We start from the raw sequence: 20,103 nt of genomic DNA, 5'->3' as shown, positions 1-20,103 counted from the left end.
GTCCTGGTATCATTCCCTGGCACCACTGAGTAGCACCACTGAGAAGTAAATAAATAGAGATGTCTCTGCTAATTCCAACAAGGAAAAAAGGGGGGAAACAACAGAAGAAGCCAATGTGCTTCACAAAAAGCTTAGAGAGGACCTGAAAACAAAAAAGGACACATACAGAAAGTGGAGGGGAAGGCCAGGCCACAAAGGAAGAGTACAGGCAGGTATTACGGAATTGCAGGGATGGCGTCAGGAAAGCTAAAGCTGAGAATGAGCTGAGGTTACGTGAGAGATGCTAAAAGCAACAAAAAAGCTTTCTTCAGGTATGTCCATAGTAAAAGTCAGAGAAAAGAAACGGTGGCACAGCTACTCAATGCTCCTAGTAATCTCTGCATTGTTTTCAAGGTGCTTACAGATTGACTGCTTTTGCTCCAGAGTTTTTCCAGGGATTGATGTTAGGCTGACTGGTCTGTAGTTCCCCGGTTCCTCCTTCTTGCCCTTTTTGAAGATAGGGACAACATTAGCTCTCCTCCAGTCATCCGGCACTTCACCAGTCCTCCACCATTTAGCAAAGATAATAGACAGCGGTTCTGAGAGTTCTTCAGCCAGTTCCTTCAATACTCTAGGATGCAGTTTATCGGGCCCTGGAGATTTGAACTCATTCAAAGTGATTAGGTATTCCTTGAACGTTTGTCTATCAATCTCGAGCTCCAATCCTGACCCTTCTACTTCACGTTTCCCGGGAGGGTCATAGATCTTTTTGGGAGAAGACTGAGCCAAAGTAGGAACTGAGGACTTCTGTCTTTTCTTTGTCATGTGTTATCATTTTGCCATCCTCAACATGGATTTATGAAGAACAAATCCTGCCAAACTAATCTTACCTCATTTTTTGACCGTGTAACCTCCCTTGTAGACTGTGGGAATGCTGTGGACATAATATACCTCGACTTCAGCAAAGCTTTTGACAACGTGCCCCATGATATTCTGATTAGCAAGCTAGCTAAATGTAGGCTGGATGGAACAACTATCAGGTGGATCCACAGTTGGCTCCAGAATCATACTCAAAGAGTGCTTACCAATGGTTCCTTCTCAAACTGGGCAGAAGTAAAAAGTGGGGTACCACAGGGCTCTGTCCTGGGCCCAGTGCTCTTCAACATTTTTATTAACAACTTGGATGAGGAGGTACAGAGCATGCTTATCAAATTTGCAGATGATACAAAATTGGGGGGCATAGCTAATACTGTGGAAGATAGAAACAAAATTCAAAGGGACCTTGATAGGCTGGAGCATTGGGCTGAAAACAACAGAATGCAATTCAACAGGGATAAATGCAAAGTTCTACACTTAGGAAAAAGAAACCAAATGCACAGTTATAAGATGGGGGATACTTCGCTCAGCAATACGACATGTAAGAAGGATCTTGGAATTGTCGTTGATCACAAGCTGAATATGAGTCAACAGTGTGATGTGGCTGCAAAAAAGGCAAATGTATATTAGGCTGCATTAACAGAAGTATAGTTTCCACATCGTGTGAAGTACTAGTTCCCCTCTATTCAGCACTGGTTAGGCTTCATCTTGAATACTGCGTCCAGTTCTGGTTTCCGCACTTCAAGAAGGATGCAGACAAACTGGAACAGGTTCAGAGGAGGGCAACAAATTTATTTATTTTATTTATTATTTATTTAATTGCATTTCTAAACCGCCCTATAGCTAACAGCTCCCAGGGCGGTGTACAACACGATAAAACCACAATATTTAAAATACAAGCAAGTGTGTATTGTGCATACAATTATAAAACATATTTAAAAACAGAGTAAAAGAAAATAAACATAAGATTAAATTAAAATAAAAAGCTTAAAATGCCTGGGTGAAGAGGTGGGTTTTTACCTGGCGCCGAAAAGATGACAAAGAAGGCGCCAGGCGTATCTCATCTGAGAGGGCATTCCATAATTCAGGGGCCACCACCGAAAAGGCCCTAGATCTTGTTACTGTTCTCCGGGCCTCTGTATGAGTTGGGACCCGGAGAAGGGCTTTAGACGTCGAGCGGAGTGAACGGGTAGGAACATAGCGAGAGAGGCGTTCCATCAGATATTGCGGTCCAGTGCCGTTAAGGGCTTTATAGGTAAGGACCAACACTTTGAATCTGGCCCGGAAACGTATTGGAAGCCAGTGCAGTTGGGCCAGAATAGGTGTTATGTGGTCGAATTTCTTCGTCCCAGTAAGAACTCTGGCCGCAGCATTCTGCACTAACTGAAGTTTCCGAATCGTTTTCAAAGGTAACCCTACATAGAGAGCATTACAGTAATCCAATCTAGAGGTTACCAGAGCGTGAATAACTGAGGCTAGGTTCTCCCTGTCCAGATAGGGTCGTAGTTGGGCTACCAGCCGAAGCTGGTAGAACGCATTTCGTGCCACCGAGGCTACTTGGGCCTCGAGTGACAGAAGCGGATCTAATAAGATCCCCAAACTACGGACCTGTTCCTTTAGGGGGAGTGTAACCCCATCTAGGGCAGGTCTGACATCAACCATCTGAGCAGAGGGCCCCCCAACCAACAGCATCTCAGTCTTGTCAGGATTGAGTTTCAGTTTATTAGCTCTCATCCAGTCCATTATCGCGGCCAGGCAGCGGTTCAGTACATTGACAGCCTCACCTGAAGAAGATGAGAAGGAGAAATAGAGCTGCGTATCATCAGCATATTGCTGGAAACGCACTCCAAAACTCCTGATGACCTCACCCAGCGGCTTCATATAGATATTAAAAAGATGATCAGGGGACTGGAAACCAAGCCCTATGAGGAGAGACTGAAAGAACTGGGCATGTTTAGCTTGGAGAAGAGAAGACTAAGGGGAGATATGATAGCACTCTTCAAGTACATGAAAGGTTGTCACATAGACTTCCGGGAAGGGTGACTTCGCTTGTGCCTGCTTTTGAGACGGGCTCCCGCCTCAAAAGAAGCTTATTCAGATATAAATCAGTCAGAACATTTTTTTTTTGACTGATGAAATTTCTCCCGGGCAGGGAGAAACGTAGAGATCAACCTCAAAAGCCTGTTTTTGTTGGGAGGACTGGATTTCATTAATTTATGAGAAAAGGTCCAGCCAACAATGCCGGACGGACTTCCAAACTTTTGCTCTATCTGTTTAATGCGATACGTTTATCTTTTCTTCAAAGAGAAAACCGACTAACAGGCAAGCACCCTTCTTTCTATTATTTTTCTTACTTGGTTTAAATTGTTGCAGCAAAAGGAGATTTGTCAGATTGATCGGCTTTGAAGTACTTCTGGGTGAGCTATAACTCTTCTCTGTTATTCACAAAATTAACAGCTTATCTCTGTTTCTGTTGCAAAAAGCTGTCCTGGAAGTGCATCCTAAAGATATAAACAGAAGAGGGATTTCTATTCCGAGGAATGTTATATTGTCTGGGACTATTCTCTTTTTGGTCTATTTTATTTCGACGAATCTGCTTCTTCACGACGCCACTAACTGTTTTGATGCTGGGAACCAAATTTGTTTTGTATTCTTGAACATAGAGAGATAAGGCAGGCTGCTCTGTTTATACTGTGATGTCATCAAGCCTGGAATATTAACCCAATTGTTGCTGAAATAAGAAGTGGTTCTTCTTTATTTTTGTTTTGCTTTGTTTTCGTGGTTTTAAAAATGGCAATCAAGAAAGTGGCTGAGAATCTGGAAGTAATTATGTTTCAGAAAATAATGGATGAGATTGAGATAACGAAACAAACCCTGCGACAGGGCAGTAAGGAGCTGAAAATTGAACTGAGCAAAATGACGCAGGAGTTTAAAGAAATAGGGGATCCTGTGAGAGAGGAGAATGAGATCAGAGATGAGAAAAGAAAAAATAAAGGGAAGATACAAGCCCTGGAGATTGGAACAAATGTGGAATTGGAAAAAGATCTGGAGTTTATGGATATTAGAAATAAAATCTACTGTTTGGAATTTAACGTTATCTCTGAAGAAATTAATGAAGATATTAGAGATAAAGTTATCAATGGCTTGGATAATCTTCTGGACTGGAATGACGTGATGGAGTTTGATATAGTGAAAATCTATGGAATTAACTGCAGCCATGTGACAATGGAAAAACTCTCAAGAGATGAGCCAGTGCATTTTGTAAAAAAGAAGAACAGAGATATGACTTTACAACAGTACTTCAGCAACTTATTCAGAATGGATGGCAAGAAAATATTTGGGATAGAGGAAATTCCCATCAGACTCTTATTATATGACTATGGCTATGACAGCAAGATTATTATGGAATAGTGATAATGGAAGATTGGACACTGAAATTACTGGATTTAACAGGACTATTGAAGATGGAAGATGAAATTAATATGGATAATGGAATAATGGCTATTGAAATTATTGGACCTAACAGATTTTGATGAGATGGATTAATCGAAATGTTTATTTGGAGAAAAATTGATAGATATATTTCTTAAAGAATTGAAACCTCTCTTTGACTTTTTGTGGAAAGAATAAAGTAATGTTTATGAGATTTGATGATTAATTAAGATAACTACTGGAGGAAAGTGATTTTATAATATAATTTAAGAGACAGGATTGTTATATATTGTAGACCTATAACTGATTTGATCTGTGACAAATGGGAAGTCAATATTTTATTCTTTTGTTTAATCATCTTTGTTTTGTTTTGTTTTTTGTCTTTGAATGTTTTATGATTTTGTTTTGTATGTTTTATGAAAATTTGAATAAAAATTATTGTAAAAAAAAAAAAAAAAGGTTGTCACATAGAGGAGGGCCGGAATCTCTTCTCGATCGTCCCAGAGTGCAGGACACAGAATAATGGGCTCAAGTGGCAGGAAGCCAGATTTCAACTGGACATCAGGAAAAACTTCCTAACTGTTAGAGCCATATGACAACGGAACCAATTACCTAGAGAGGTAGTGGACTCTCCGACACTGGAGACATTCAAGAGGCAGCTGGACAGCCATCTGTCAGGAATGCTTTGATTTGGATTCCTGCATTGAGCAGGGGGTTGGACTTGATGGCCTTATGGGCCCCTTCCAACTCTACTATTCTGTGATTCTAATCGAAGTAAACAGCACTGGGTAGATGAGCCAGTGTCTAGCGCTGTAAAAGACACTTTGATATCTGTTTGCCTAGGCTTTGGGGGATGTGTAATGACTATTGGTTTCTACACATGATTTTATTGGCTGATTCTTTGTTAACTGTTTGTCTATATATTGTATGTTATATATATGTAGGGGACCTTTTGGTGAAGGACAGGTAATAAATATTCCAAATAAATATGTTTCAAAATTTAAATATTCACATTCCCCCCCCCTCCTCCAGATATTGCATTGAGCGGGTTTTCAGGCCTCGGAAATTAGACTGCTGTCACCCAAGAGAGCTCTTAGAATGTGCATTCGATATAGTAACCCCTGCTGGCAACAGTTTTTTACCTGTTGCAGAAGCAATCTACACAATTTCTGAAATAATCCAAGAATTTTCTGTGCTGCAGGTAGGTGTTCTTCTATTGCAATCTTTCTAAAACATGCAAGGTGTTTTGTTTTTGTTTACTTTAAAATGAGCCGTTTCTTTCTCCTCCTGCCCCAAACGCCTTAATGTTAGGTAAGAGGCGCATCCAAAAGACTTTCAAAATTTGATACTGTTCAGTTTTTCTTGCTCCTCTGCCCAACTTTACACATTTATGCCAGACTTCTCATGTGTATATGTTCAACTTCCCCTTCAAAAACCTCAAAACATTTAAAGAATTCTCTGAAGAAGAGAAGCAAGATTACGAACACTGTGAAACTGTAGGGAACTTGCACTAGCTAAGATTATTAGAAAATCACTAAGAAGGTAGTTCAGCACAGCATAAACATAACATGCATTTTGATATATTGAAGCGTTTATGTTAAGGTAAACATGATTCTACAAATATTATATTGCAAGTGCCAATTTAAATAACTGGTTAGGATGCCAAGAGCTGTTCAAACTTATGCAGTGAATTTGCATTAGTTGAAAAAGTTTGTGACATCTTCTGACCCACACCCCAATACTATATTTTAAGCTGTTTTTGAAACTGCTTGATTTTTGCCTTGCCTGGGTAGGGGGAGAAGGCTTCTGTCCCAGAAGGACAAGGCTTCAGCCCCCTTCAGCTCACTGAACAAGTTTCATGTTTCTTTAGATTTTGAGCACTGTTTTCAAATTGTACACAGCTAATATGGATAAAGTACAGTTTCAAATAAGGGTCTCCCAACTTTAAGTGTACCTCACGTCTGAAGTATCAGACATAATGGTATAAATTAGGAAAGGAAAAGATTAAAGAACCTTATTGCTGATTGATGGATAAAAGCTAAAACTTAATTTTTCTCTTTTATTAGGAAAGAAACTATAGCATTTTCTTGAATCACACTGCCTTACTGAAAGCTATCCTTCTGCATTGTGGAATACCTGAAGATAAGTTCAATCAAGTTTACATCATTCTGTATGATGCTGTGGTAAGGCATTCACTTGTTCATAATCCATAAAACTATTTTGTTGGTTACAGGATAGCCAGACAAGATGCATAAATCGTTGTAGCACAACTTCTGTAAATATTTGAAGGAGTAACGAAAAGAAGAGGGATGGGTAGTTTTGTTTTTATAGCATCATATATTTGTTTTTGTTTTTTTGTAAGTCATTTGGAGACCTTCGGGTAACAAGCGACTAATAAATCAAATAAATAAATAACAGTTGTTCACCAGGGCCACACTGAGGAAGAAAATACGATGTGTTCAAGTAGCAAGGCAACAACTTTAAGGTCAACATTGGATAAAATGTCACAACTGCCTTGGGCTGTGATACACTAGCTGTAGTTACCGGCCATTACTCAGGAAAGGAGATCCACGTACAGTGCTGTGGATTGAAACTGGGACCTTCTGCATGTAAAGCAGGTGCTTTCCCACTGAGCTTCAGTCCTTCCCCTAAAGCGTGACCATAGAAAGACGAAGTTCAGTGTAGATGTAACACCAAACTGTAGCATTTACGTTCAGACATTCCTCCAAGGGCACAGACAGAATGGTTGGGTTTCAAAGGGCAAGAAATGTATGGCTGTTCTGTATCATACACATAGCGGTAATGCGTGACTGTAAGCATGCCTCAAAACTCCTTGAAGACTTTATATATCCAAGTACTTGACTGTTGATACCTGCCTCTCTCACTCAGTGGTCAGCTTTGAGATGCTTACTTGGAATTTTTGTGGGGATTTTTACAAAAAAATATTTGCAAATATAACAAAAAGTTACATGCCATGGTGATCATTTGTGATAATTTCATAGTGGGAAATAATTACTTGGAGGGGATGGGAGCCAGTGCGGTGCAGTCATTAAGGATGTCGGACTGGGACCTGGGAGACCAGGGTTCAAATCCTCCCTTGTCCTGAAGCTCACTGGGTGACCTTAGGCCAGTCACTGTTTCTCAGCCTAACCTACCTCACAGGATTGTTGTGAGGATAAAATCGAGAGGGAGAGAACCATGTTATATGCCATCTTGAGCTCCTTGGAGGAAAGGTGGGATATAAATGTGGTGGTGGTGGTAGTAATATATAAACAAATGTTTATATCATTTTAGTTATTATTGATGTATGTTTTTAACATTTATTTGTTTACTGTGTAAATCACCTTGAGACCTTTGGTTATAAGGGGGTGCATAAACAAGGTTCAATAATAGTAAGCCAATGTGGCATAGTGGTTAGAGTGGACTACGACCCGGGAGACCAGGGTTCCAGTCCAATCTCTCATCCTTGGAGGAAGGCAATGGTAAACCACCTCTGAATACCGCTTACCATGAAAACCCTATTCATAGGGTCGCCATAAGTTGGAATCGACGTGAAGGCAGTTCATTTTTTCAAAAGTTAAACATTTTATGGGTAATAGAAACTCCAGTGTCACATTTTAACTTCCTTGCCGTTTTTTTTTTAAAAAACTGGGAATAAGGGGATATCAAACAATCTATAAGTTGATCATTTATTTTGCTGCAGACTGAAAAGCTAACTAAAAGAGAAGTGGAAGCCAAGTTCTGCAACATTTCTCTGACATCAAACAGTGTAAGTAATTTGAAACCACCATAGTTGGTAGTTTTAAATTTTATTTATATTTTTATATTTATATATATATATCTCCACCCCACTCTTGAATCTTGAAGGATTCTCAGGACGGTTAACAATGAAACCCAATATGTTGAATTTTATTTCTTTCACAGTATCCTAGGGATTTAAGAGAGGGCAGGTACCTCCCTGAAAATTTATCTGATCTTTCCTTGTATTCTTCCTCTTCTCATTTCACAGCCTACCGTAGGGCATAACTACTTTCTCCTGATAGTGCAAAGTCCTTTCCATTGGTTTACTTTGACCCATTTATATTTTATATTTTTCTTAGTTGTCTTGAGGTTTCTCTGTTGGAAACGGACAGGATTTAACATCTGTCTGAAACAGCTGGAAGCTGTCATCAGGTGATGTGATTTCACCAATATGCAGATACCCAGTGTGCGCTCTCTCTGACAACTTCCCCCTATCTGAATCAGGAGTTGAGGTGCTAGGCCAGTGCTTGGAAGCAGTAATGGGCTGGATATGTACCAATTAATTGAAGCTCAATCCTAAAAAGGCAGAGGTGTTATGTGCCAAGAGTTCTCAAGTCTGGGAGGTGGGGAGACTGTGTGTTCTGGGGGTACTCCTGGATCCAACCTTGTCACTGGAAGCTCAGGTGGCCTTGTTGGCTAGGCGTATTTTTCCAGCTCCAGCTGGTTCCCCGACTATGGTCCCTTCTGGACAGAGATGACTTGTCCATTGTACTCCATACACTGGTAACTTTGAGACTGGATTATTGCAACACATTCTATGTTTGGCTACCCTTGAAGATAACTCTGAAACTTCAACTAATCCAAAATGCAGCAGCCAGTATGCTGGCTGAGGCTCCATTTAAAACTTACATAACTCCTGTTATAAAATGGCTACACTGGTTGCCAGATAGTCTCCAGATCCAATTCAGGGTGCTCACACTAATGTTTAAAGCCCTAAGTGACTTAGGCTCCAAGTATCTGAAAGGCTGTCTCCTTCTCTATAGACCTTTTTGGCTGTTAAGATTGGCAGACGGGGCCCTACAGAAATTTGTGGGGTAGCAGCCTGGGAGAGAGCATTTTCTGTGGCAAACTCTCATTTGTGAAATTCCCTGCACACTGATGTATGTCTGGCACCATATTATGTAGTTTTCATTGTATGTTGAAGATGCACTTCTTTATCCTGGCCTTTCACACCAGAAAGATATATTTTAGGACCCACAGAATTCTCCTGACTGTAATTTGTTTTAACCATTTTTAATATATTATTTTAAATGGTTGTAACCTCCCATGGGACTTCATGGTGAAGGGCAGGTAAGAAATTAATTAATAATAATAGAGAGGGTTGTATCCAATGATGTCGCTCAGCTGATGGAAAGACTTCTGTTGACAGAACAGGGAAGGAGGCAATATTTTCTGTAGCCCTCCCCCATGTGCTCCAGAGGGTTGGGAGATCCTCCAGAGGAGATTCAGGGGGGAGGCAGAATTACTGAAAATTACTTCCCTCCCCTATTCTGCTGACACAGATTCTACTGTCAGCTGAGTGACACCATTGGATAAAACTCGTCATAAATAAAATAAAACGTTATCCCAGTCTTTCTGCTATGCTGTCTGCTTTTGTGCTTTTAAGTCCAAACCAACATGTAGCAGTTCATACATATGTGCTTTACTTATGCCCATCTTTTACTTTTCAGCTTGTTCAACTCTACAGATTTATTGAGCAAAAAGGAGAGTTGCAAGATTTAACCCCATTGTTAAACACAATGTTAAAGCAAAAGACTGGGGTCACCCCCTTGGTGAAACTTGGCATGAAAGAGCTTGAGGAAACAATAGGTCTGTTAAAGAAACTTTGCATAAAATTTCAGGTTTGTAAGGGTTTAAGTCAAATAAAATGGATTAGATCGGTGTTTCTTGTGGGTCAGACTGCTGATTAATTGTAGCATGGGATTTTCCAACTTTAAAGGCCATAGAGAAGAGTGTGCACTGAAGCTAGTAATCTTAAGTGAACAACATGTAGAATTTTACAATATGTAGTATTGGGAACTTGAGGGATGCATCTTGTACTGCACAAAAACATGGAGAGATCTGACCAGCTTCTTTTGGTCAATTTCAGTCAGAATTCTATACTGTTGCAGAGGTTAAGCTTAAGATAGGTGGGTGATGATAGGTCTTGTCCCACCCTAGCTAGTGGAAAAACCAGCCAGGAGGTGATAGATGTTGTGTTCTTTAGGATTACTGCTACCTCAGGAAATTATAATTATTTTAGTATGCAAATTATTTTTTCTTATTATTTTGAACATTTGTATTATTTCTGTTTGTAAAGTGTTTGTGCTGTTTGTTGTCACCTAAGGCTAAGATAAGAAAATAAACTAAGCATTTTACCTTACAGGTATCCATAAATTTGGGGCTGGTTTATAAAATACAGCAACACAATGGAATTATATTTCAGTTTATTGCATATATTAAACGCAGACACAGGATAGTTACTGACATTCTTGCTGCTGGGGGTAAATATGATCATCTGGTGAGTATTTATACATTTATACTTTTTAATTTAACAAAAAGATATGATTGATATTTTTCTAGTATATCTCTGCCTTTTGTCTCCTCAGATTCCACAGTTCAGGGGCCCACAAGCAGTTGGTCCAGTTCCTTCGGCAGTTGGAGTCAGCATAGCTATTGACAGAATAAGCTCAGCAGTTTTGAATATGGAGGAGCCTGTACGTTGGCATTCCTGCATTACGTTTAGTCCTTTCAAGTAAACTCAGTAAAGAGCAACAAAGATGAGGAAGTAAAATATTGTCAATTACATGTAAAGATAGCACATAGCCTGCTTCAAACTGCATAAAAAAGAAATCCACATAAAATGTTTCAGATGAAAAAAATGTATAAGCTTTTGCTTCATATAAGGCTCTGTCAACCTTCCCAAATTGTTGTTTGTGGTCTCCCCCCCAGTAAACAGTGTCCTATACACATTTTTATGCAGTCCAAAGCATACATTATCGTTACTAACCAAGAAGATGAACAATATTTAGCAGCCAAGAATGTATTATCCCTATCAGAGCAAGATTCATTACTGTTCTGACTTAATAGTTTAAGAATCAAAGATGGGGCAGTTCCTCAGAGATTCTAACCTGTTGCTCCCCTTCCTTTTCTTCCAGATTACAGTGAGCTCTTGTGACCTGCTAGTTGTTAGTGTTGGCCAGATGTCAATGACAAGAGCTATTAATATTGTTCAGAAGCTCTGGGCTGCAGGAATTGCTGCTGAAATCACGTATGACTGGTCCCAGGTAAATCTTCTTTCTAATATGTATTATCTTGGGGCTAACTTTAAAATTATTGAAACCTTATAAAGCTTACAGACATACTTCGTATGAGCACTGCTCTTAATATTTGACCAAGCAGAGAAGACTTGGTCAACTTGGTACATTAGCCTAGTATGAAAATTTAATCCATTCATAAATCTTTCCCTTCCTTCCTGAAAAGTTAGGGTAGTGTACATGGTTCTTCCCCCTCCCCCCTGCTATTATGTGAGGTAGATCAGGCTGAGCTTTGAACCCACCTCTCCTTCGTTCTAGAACAGCACTCTTAACCACATACTGGCTTTCTATGTGTCTTTCCAGAAAACAGCGATGTAAAAACAAATCTCTTGTGTGTGTGTGTGTGCAATTTGTAATTGTTTTAGTCCCAGGAGGAATTACAGGAATATTGTCGATGTTCTGGGATCACCTATGTAGCCCTCGTCTCCGATAAAGAAGGAAACCATGTAAAGGTAAAAGTGTTTGGCTTGTATCTCTCCCACACCCTCTTTCTTCTCTAGGACTCCTGTTTTATTTGCTCACGCTCCCACCTATTGCAGTGCTTGATTAAAGTATGGTCTGGGGGAAGATGATGCAGACACCTTGCTGATGCAAGTTACAGGAAGCCAAAGTTTGGTTGAACATCAGGAAAGACTTCCTAACTATTAATGCGGTACACCAATGGAACCAATTACCTGGGGAAGTGGTGTGCTCTCCATCACTAGAGGCCTTCAAGAGGCAGCTGGAGAGCCCCTTGTTGGATTCCTGCACTGAGCAGGGGCTTGGACTTGATGGCCTTACAGGCCCCTTTCAACTCTACGATTCTATGCTAAACAGATCTAGGTCTGGTCAATACCTGGATGGGAGCACTATAATGGTAATTTGAACATAATAATTTGTATTTTTATAGGTGAAATCATTTGAGAAGGAAAGGCAGACAGAGAAAAGGATTTTGGAGTCTGATCTAGTAGAACATCTTGCTCAGAAACTGAGGACCAAATTCTGTGACGAAAGAAGTAACAGGTAGCTGTAGCACACAATAATTTGGGGAGTAAGATACTATATGTTGTTGGGAAGATACTTTTCAAACTCCCATCTTCCTTTAAATTGACACGTTGGTTGAGGGTTTCTCAAGTATTCTTCCTTAAAGATTATGAGCAGTGCACCACATAACCATTTAACTTCCATTTCTAATACATTTTCAGTTAAGTGCATTTTTCCTTGTATCTACAAGTTGGGGCTACAAGTTTTGGCTGAAATACTCATTATGCCTACTACATGCTGAAGTTCAAAATATTTTGTTTCACAATCAAGATGTGCGAGCAGTATAAGATGTAAGCTAGCACATGCACACACGTATGTGTAAATAGATAAGTTGATTGCTTGACTGTCTATATAGGTATAAGGTTCTATCCAGTGGTGTCACTCAGCTGGTGGCAAGGGTTTTCGTCAGTGGAATGAGAAGGAAAGCAATTTTTGGCAATTGCACTCCCTCCCCATCTGTTCTTGATGGTTCCCTCAACCATCTGGAGCAGATTTAGAAGAGGCTGTAGGGGAGAGGAGCAAGTAACCAAAAATTGCTTCCCTCCCCAGTTACTCGGGTGGAAGCTTTGACATCATCTGCTTAACACCATTGGATAACAACCCATAAGGCTCATCATTTAGAATCTTAGGAATTCAAAAATAAAAATTAGGTTACTGCCTCATTTTAGTATTTCTCAGAATTGCCACAAACAAGTGCCCATGACCCCTGCTTAAAATCTACCCAGATGGGGTCTCTCCGCATGTAGCTGGTTGGTTTTGAGAATCATGTGCTACATGATGAGCCAGGTTGTATTGCACATAATGTCTGTAGCAACCTGACGCTTAGGCAGGTCCGTGGTGTGGCACCCAAATAGAAGAGTTCTATTAATGGCCTGAACTTGACAGGTATGTCACCACATGATGGGAACTTCTGTGTGGTCAAATGTTGAGGTGGCCACTAAACACCTGAGCTTTGTCTCATCAACCCACTATTACTTATTATATAAAGAATATTTTCTTAACAGTAAAGGGTGGCAGCTGAACATACAGTAGCTGAGTGCGTGAGTAGGGTTAGTTGTTTTCAGCAATACCAGGCATAATCCACCCAGCACCAACTCAGCACTGTTGACATTCTCTGGTGCAACTCTGCCCAGGAGACTTACTGGTTGATTTTGCCAACAGCTCAGGATAAATAAGTGCACACTGTTTAAAGTAAAATGTAAAATCCAGAACAGTTTTCATATGTTGAATGATGTAACCATTTATCAATTCACTTTTGATTGATTATACATTTACAGTACAATTCTAAATGGGGATGGGGGGCAGAGTGATGGATGGACTACTTCTAAATCCCTGCTGATTCACATTCGCCAAGGCAAGAGTGGGGGGGGGGAGCTGCTGCCTTCTCCTCCCCCTGCACAGATGCTAGTTTTGTTTTTTAATTTCTTCCCCACCCCTTGGTTTATTCCTCCCTGCCAGATGTAGGGGGGTGGGCAATCCTGGGACATATCCTATGAATCAAGGGGGCCTAGATCCAGTGGACTGAAGGCTGCCTTTGTCCCACCCCAGAATACCCCATTTTGGGTCCTAACACCAGCTACCACCACTGAAAGAGCTGCCAGTAGTAGATCTAAGCCTGTGGAGCTATTCAGAGGTCTAGCTGCAGATCTTCCCCTCCACCAGTGAAGGTAGTTACTGCCAACAGAAATACGCCTGTACTCTGTAGCCCTTTTCACCCAACAAATCTGGGAGCAAGATTGCTCTGTTATTCACTAACAATAAAATGTATTGAGGAAGGGGAACTGGCTACCCCCATTTCTGATTACCTTCTTAAATTACTTAAGACTGTCTTATTTTCATATAATATTGAAGAGAGCAGTTCATAATAACAAATCTTATGTTATTATAAGTGACCTATTTGCTTTCTTTTTATTGTAGAGAAACATTGGATAATCTGCCAGTACAAAATCTAAAAGGTTCATTTTCTAGTACTTCAGGTATGTAACTACTAAAGTATTAGACTATATATTAATCTAGTAGCGTTCATTACACAGTTCAGATAAATTGCAGCAGATGGTGCTCATTAAACTGTATATAAAGCATACTTAGTTTTGTGTTTTAGGAATGTTTTCCATGGAAAATGCAATTATTTGGCATCTGAGATATGTATTTTTAAGACTCATATTCTGTTGACTGCAGTTTGTTTTAACTGAATTTAATATTGCATTTTTAGACTTTTAATGCGCTTTGGGACCTCTTGGTAGAGGGTGGGTAATACATCAATTAATAATCATAGTAGATTTAATTTTGAGTGTCTTTTCAGCTTTGTAAGAAACTAAATGGCTGTGTGTACCTCAGCATCAAAATACATTCAGGGACATGGCATGCTACAAACGTGAAGATTTTTAATAGCATTGTTTCTTTTAAGTTTGCATGTATAAGAAAGAAGAGTTTCTAAATAAATCTTTGAACTATTATAGGTTTGTCTGAGCAACATGGAACTGTAGTAATACCAAATGTCTGTATTGTACCATCAGAGAAGTTGTCTTTAAGTGCCAGGCGACGTTACGAAATTCAGGTATTGTAGATATAGCTCTCCTTTCAGTAACCACATTGATTGGAATTTGCCATAAGAAACCTTACCTGCCAATCTGCTAGTTGTTTTAAAATGCCGGGCGGCAATCTAATATATTGGGTGGTATTCAGTGCTATTCCTACTCAGAGTAAACCCATTGAAGTTAATAGACATGGCTAACTTGGGTACATTAATTTCAGTGGGTCTACTCTGAGTAGGACTTAGTTGAGTGCTATCCATAAGCCCAGTACTTTTGATGGGTTTAAGCACATTTAACTCTGTGTTGGATTGTGGCTTCTGTATAGGGTCCCTTTATTGGAAGAAATATTGCCTGCAAGGGGCTTCACACTCTTTCCAGTTAAGTAATGATCAAGCATTACTGGCCACATACTGTTTGAAACCTTTTGTTTTAAATCATTTTGAAGAATAATATTTATTTATTATCATTATTTTTACGCCGCCCTTTTTCCAAAACTGGAACTCATGGCGGCTTCCAGATAAAAGCACACATATAATTAAAAACATACAAAAGTCTAGATTAAAATCAAATTAAACAATTTACAGTATTAAAACCATTCATACATACAGTTAAAATAATTCAAACTCAGTTTAAAATAATCAGTGAGGGTGTGTGCACTGAAATGTCCATGATTCTGAGAGCCATGCTGGCGGTGTTGTATTATCTCTCCCAGCCCGAGTTAAAGAAATGGTTTGCAAACTTCTTCTGTGCCTTCCGAAAAGATACTAATCTTCACATATTGAGGGAATTGTTTTTCTCGTAAGGATTTATACTCTGTCCTTCAATTAAATTCCCAGGCCAGTTTAGAGAAATACAGCTGTTGATGCACTTCTGCTTAGCTCCTTTTCAGTTTAGCACAACACCCGATATATTGTTGTTACTAAATATTGGAGGGAGGTATGAAGTTTTTCACGTTTCTTCCATGCCCATAGACCCCATTCCAGCTGAGATTTGGATTAAGACTGTACTCTAGGCTCATTTTCAACATTTAAAAATCCTACATTTGTAGATTATAATGTGTGGTTGACTGTGCAAGTGGATATGCAGTACACCCCTTGCACACCTAGTCATCATGTGCTTGATTTACAGGTGGATTTTCATTTTGACTATTTTGTGTGAGAACGCTCTGCAATGCATAAAACGGTTGAAAGAGAGATTGGCTTGGATTATACAACTTTAACAGGATTACTTGTTTCTGTTTTAATATGAAAGGAAATTGTCAGCTTTGTGCATATTTGTGTGTGTGTGCATTATCTTAAAATACAAATGTAATTTCCAGGTACAAAACAAACTTCAGACCTGCATTGCTACTCTGCAACAGAAGACGAGTGAAGTTGAAATTTTAGCAGTAAGTCACTTTCATCTAAAGGCCAAATTAAATGAGAAACTCCTGTTGGATAGCTGGAGTTGGTGTGGTCCTTTTTCAGTGAGATGGTTGTTTTTGGTAGTTGTTTATAGAAAACTGCAAACTGCTTGTAATGAACTCCAAGATACAATTTACACTTCAGGAAGGAGTGATTTTGTTGGCAGCAACATCACCCAAAGGAAAATGTTTACATTTTCTTAATCTTAAATCTTAATTCTTGTTAATGTATGGAACCTGCTGCACTGAACACTTTTGTTTCTTGCAAAACACTTAAAGATTTTGTTACAATCAAACACCATCTAGGTTTTGTTAAATAAATAAATAAATAAATAGTGAGTCTTGCAAATTTAAGCTACTTAGGATCCACTAAAGTTTAGGTGGCTTTATGGAACAGAAATTTGTCAGTTGAACCTAAGGATGCTATTGGGGATTTTGGAAGTGCTTCTGACACTGTTTCTTCAGCTACCTCTACAAATTAAGGGATCGCAGCAGCCTTATAACTTTCTAACCAGGTTTATGCCAGCTGGGCTAGTAAGCATTCAGCAGGCAAGGGAAATAAGAGAGACAGATGAATGCTGTTGCTCAGCAGCTGCCTAAAAAGAATCTTCTAATAATTCCTAAAGTCAGAAAGAAACAGAGTTTCTCCTCTTACCCTTTACTGAATGCAGTCAACATGAAGGTGGCAGAAAGGGTCAGGGCCATCTTCATTTCGGAGGTGGGTGTGGGTGGGGAAAAGTAAGAAATAGACGGTGTACCTGGCACTGGGCTAGTCTGCTTATCAGTCTAGTTTTCACCACTGGTGTAATTTTAAGACCTCGTCTATATGGCAGTTTCAAACTTTCAAATTTAGGTAGCTACCAGGATAAGTTCAAGGTTCTGGTTTTGGTGTATAAAGCCTTATACAGCTTGGGACCAGGATACCTGAAAAATAATCTCACTCCTTATACACCCAGTCAGTCACTGCACTCTATAAGTGAAGGTCTCCTGCAAATGCCATCTCATCAGGAGATCCGTTCCGCACAACATAGGAAGCGGACCTTTAGTGTTGTGGCATCTACCCTTTGGAATTCCCTCCCCTTAAATATTAGGCACCATCTCTGTTATCTTTTTGGTGTCTACTAAAGACCTTCCTCTTCCAACAAGCCTTTTAACTAGATACCTTTATCCCAGTCTGCATCTGTATTGGAATTATTTTTAGAATGTTTAAGATGTTTTGTTTTAACATGGTTTTAAAGATGGTTTTAGTGTTTTAGCATTTGTTGTCTGCTGTCCTGGGTGCCTTCTAGGAGGGAGGGCAGGAGATAAATTTAATAATAAATAAATTAAAATAAGTTTGGTGCTTTAGCAAGCAACATGTAAGTTGGGAACTGTATCTGGACAGTGCACTATCAAACAGGCAGTAGAACACTATCAACTAAGACAGTGATTTTTCTCCAAACCTAAGCAATATAACAAGAGCACTTCTAGGAGAAATGGACTGAGCAGCTTCTCTCTTCCCCTCCTCCCCTAATAAATCCAACCCAGGGACTCTCAGCTTCTAATGTAGGGGGCTGCCAACGCAGCACCCACCAGTGCAGATGCACCTGTCAAGACCTTCCCTGCTGCCTACAGTGACCCATTCTCCTCCCACCCTCCTTCTGAAATTAGCCTTGAAAGAAGTCTTCTGTTGGAACCAGCAGAAGGCATTGTTCAACTCAAATTCTGGGGAGAGAGGTATCTCCCTGGAGACTGTAGCTGAGGAGGGAAGGTTAACTTGTCTTCTTCTGAACTGCACTCTCCAAGATCACCTCCTCTCCCCAATTTAGGCCTGGAAAAAAATGAAAGCACCTTTTTCCGAGCCTAATTGCTGGCAGGCTATAGTAAGTGTGGTGGGTGGAGCCCATGATAGTTTCAGTTTGCAGATATGCTGACAGGCCTCAAAAGGTTGGCAACCCCTGACATAATTTTAGCCTTCTTTCTTTCAAACACAGCCTCCACTCATTCTCTCAGTTTGCCCTTTCCCAAGAGCTGATGGCAGCCCCATGTTAAGAACCTTCAGCTCTTAAGAACAAACTATACCCAAAGACCCTGAAATAAGTTTCCCACACTCTGGCATTGTTGACAATCAGTAGAAACGAAAGGGTACACTGCTAAAATTATGCAGGTTGGAGTAGACCATTTCTTTTAATTGACTTTATGACTATACCAAAAATTGGAGGGAGAAACTGTTCAAGAAGAGATTTCCATTTTCCATTTGCACATTTACATTTTAATTTTGTTTCTTGGAACAGAGTGTTCCTATTCATTTTGAGTGGCAGTCTTTAGAATCTAAAATTTAGGTGAAAGTTTTTAGAAGTTTAGAGAATGAATTTTGAAATGTTTTGAGAACCTTTGTTTCAGACAACAGTGCTCTAGGATTAACTCAAGGCACAAATGCAACCTATTTTTAATGATATCCCAAACTTAAAATGACTTGATTTTTGTGTTTTGTTTTGCAGGTAGATCTGCCAAAAGAAACTATAGTACACTTTTTATCGTTAGAGGTAAGATTATGACTTTATCTAGTCATTAATAGAAGCCACATGTTAAGTTGAACAGGCTTGAAAGCCCTACTTGCTAGATAACGGCAAGGAAAATATATATCCTGGTGTAGAAGCTAATTTTTGCCAATTTGAAGAGCAAGGCATCTAAATCAAAAGCATGACAGCACAGAAGGGTTGTGGGTGATAACTACCTGTTCCCTCAGTCTGTTCTCCTTTCTCCAAGTTCTGTATTGAAACAGACCCAGACTCTATGCACTACACTGCTTGAATAGCTAAACAACTGATTTCAACATATTAGGCATAGAGCTATCCCTATTCCACAATAAAATGCTTCTTTTCCCTTTTCAGTGTGATGCAGATGATCAAACCTTCTATACAACTGTGAAACAACTGATGTCACGATTGCCAAAACAAAGATACATTGAACTAATTTGTGATGAAATCTACAATATTAAAATTAAAAAAAGGTAGAGTACTTGTAACATAGATAGATGATCTGGCCAGATGCAACAGTGCACAGGACAAGTTCACAAGTCATTTTGCAAATTTCATGAAGGTTCAGACAGCACAGAGGTGAGAGAGTCTGTCATACCAAAAAGGAACCTTCATTGTAGGATGGGCAGATACAAGATTGTGTGGGAATCAGTAAAAGGACATGGGGCTGATTCCCATGAATGCTGAACGGTAGTTTAGTGCTACATGAACAAGTCTCGGCGAGACAGAGCAAAGTGGCTGGCTTGAGTCTCTCCTTCTCCTGTACAGCCAGGCAGGCTTCTTCACAATTTTCTTGCAGTTTCAAAGGATCTCACTTTAGTATTATGTGGGAACCAGGAATCCTCACTTCCAACAGTGGTAAATTGGCTTGTTTAGCAACTAACCAATGGGTTGTATCCATTGATGTTGTCCCATTAGCGCAACGACTTCTGCCTGTGCAACAGGGCTTCCTCTTCCAATGTACACACACCCAGACCTGCTTGGGAGGGTTGGGGAACGTTTGGAAGATATGGAGGTGGGCACAGAAGGAGAGGATGGCCTGTTGTGCAGGTTGAAGTCCTTCCACTAATGGGGCATTGTTGGATATAACCGTGTGTTCAAGGATTCCTGCTTCAAATACTAAGCTGTCATTCAGTGAAACTGAAGGTAAGTTTGGCAAAAGTGCTTCTCCTTGCTGTGCAGGAGAGCATGTGATCCCAATGGTTTGCTCATACTCATCTATATAGTGCATAGTTTTGCAT

At 39.8% G+C, this 20,103-nt stretch overlaps 1 protein-coding gene across 1 annotated transcript in view; it reads left to right on the top strand.

Annotated features, from left to right (window-relative positions):
• EIF2AK4 (eukaryotic translation initiation factor 2 alpha kinase 4) overlaps positions 1–20,103 on the top strand; it is a 79,182-nt gene that overhangs the window by 58,456 nt on the left and 623 nt on the right. The window contains exons 25-38 of the mRNA XM_061611457.1: positions 5,320–5,488; positions 6,354–6,470; positions 7,991–8,056; positions 9,759–9,929; positions 10,454–10,588; positions 10,677–10,784; positions 11,226–11,354; positions 11,750–11,836; positions 12,274–12,386; positions 14,325–14,383; positions 14,867–14,964; positions 16,260–16,328; positions 18,824–18,868; positions 19,217–19,335. Of these exons, the coding sequence (XP_061467441.1) occupies positions 5,320–5,488; positions 6,354–6,470; positions 7,991–8,056; positions 9,759–9,929; positions 10,454–10,588; positions 10,677–10,784; positions 11,226–11,354; positions 11,750–11,836; positions 12,274–12,386; positions 14,325–14,383; positions 14,867–14,964; positions 16,260–16,328; positions 18,824–18,868; positions 19,217–19,335 (1,485 nt within the window). The remainder of the gene's footprint in view (positions 1–5,319; positions 5,489–6,353; positions 6,471–7,990; positions 8,057–9,758; positions 9,930–10,453; positions 10,589–10,676; positions 10,785–11,225; positions 11,355–11,749; positions 11,837–12,273; positions 12,387–14,324; positions 14,384–14,866; positions 14,965–16,259; positions 16,329–18,823; positions 18,869–19,216; positions 19,336–20,103) is intronic.

The sequence above is a fragment of the Rhineura floridana genome, chromosome 2 (genome assembly GCF_030035675.1).
Source record: "Rhineura floridana isolate rRhiFlo1 chromosome 2, rRhiFlo1.hap2, whole genome shotgun sequence".
Classification (NCBI taxonomy): domain Eukaryota; kingdom Metazoa; phylum Chordata; class Lepidosauria; order Squamata; family Rhineuridae; genus Rhineura; species Rhineura floridana.
The sequence above is the reverse complement of the archived record's forward strand: the minus strand, read 5'-3'. Positions and strand labels throughout refer to the sequence as shown.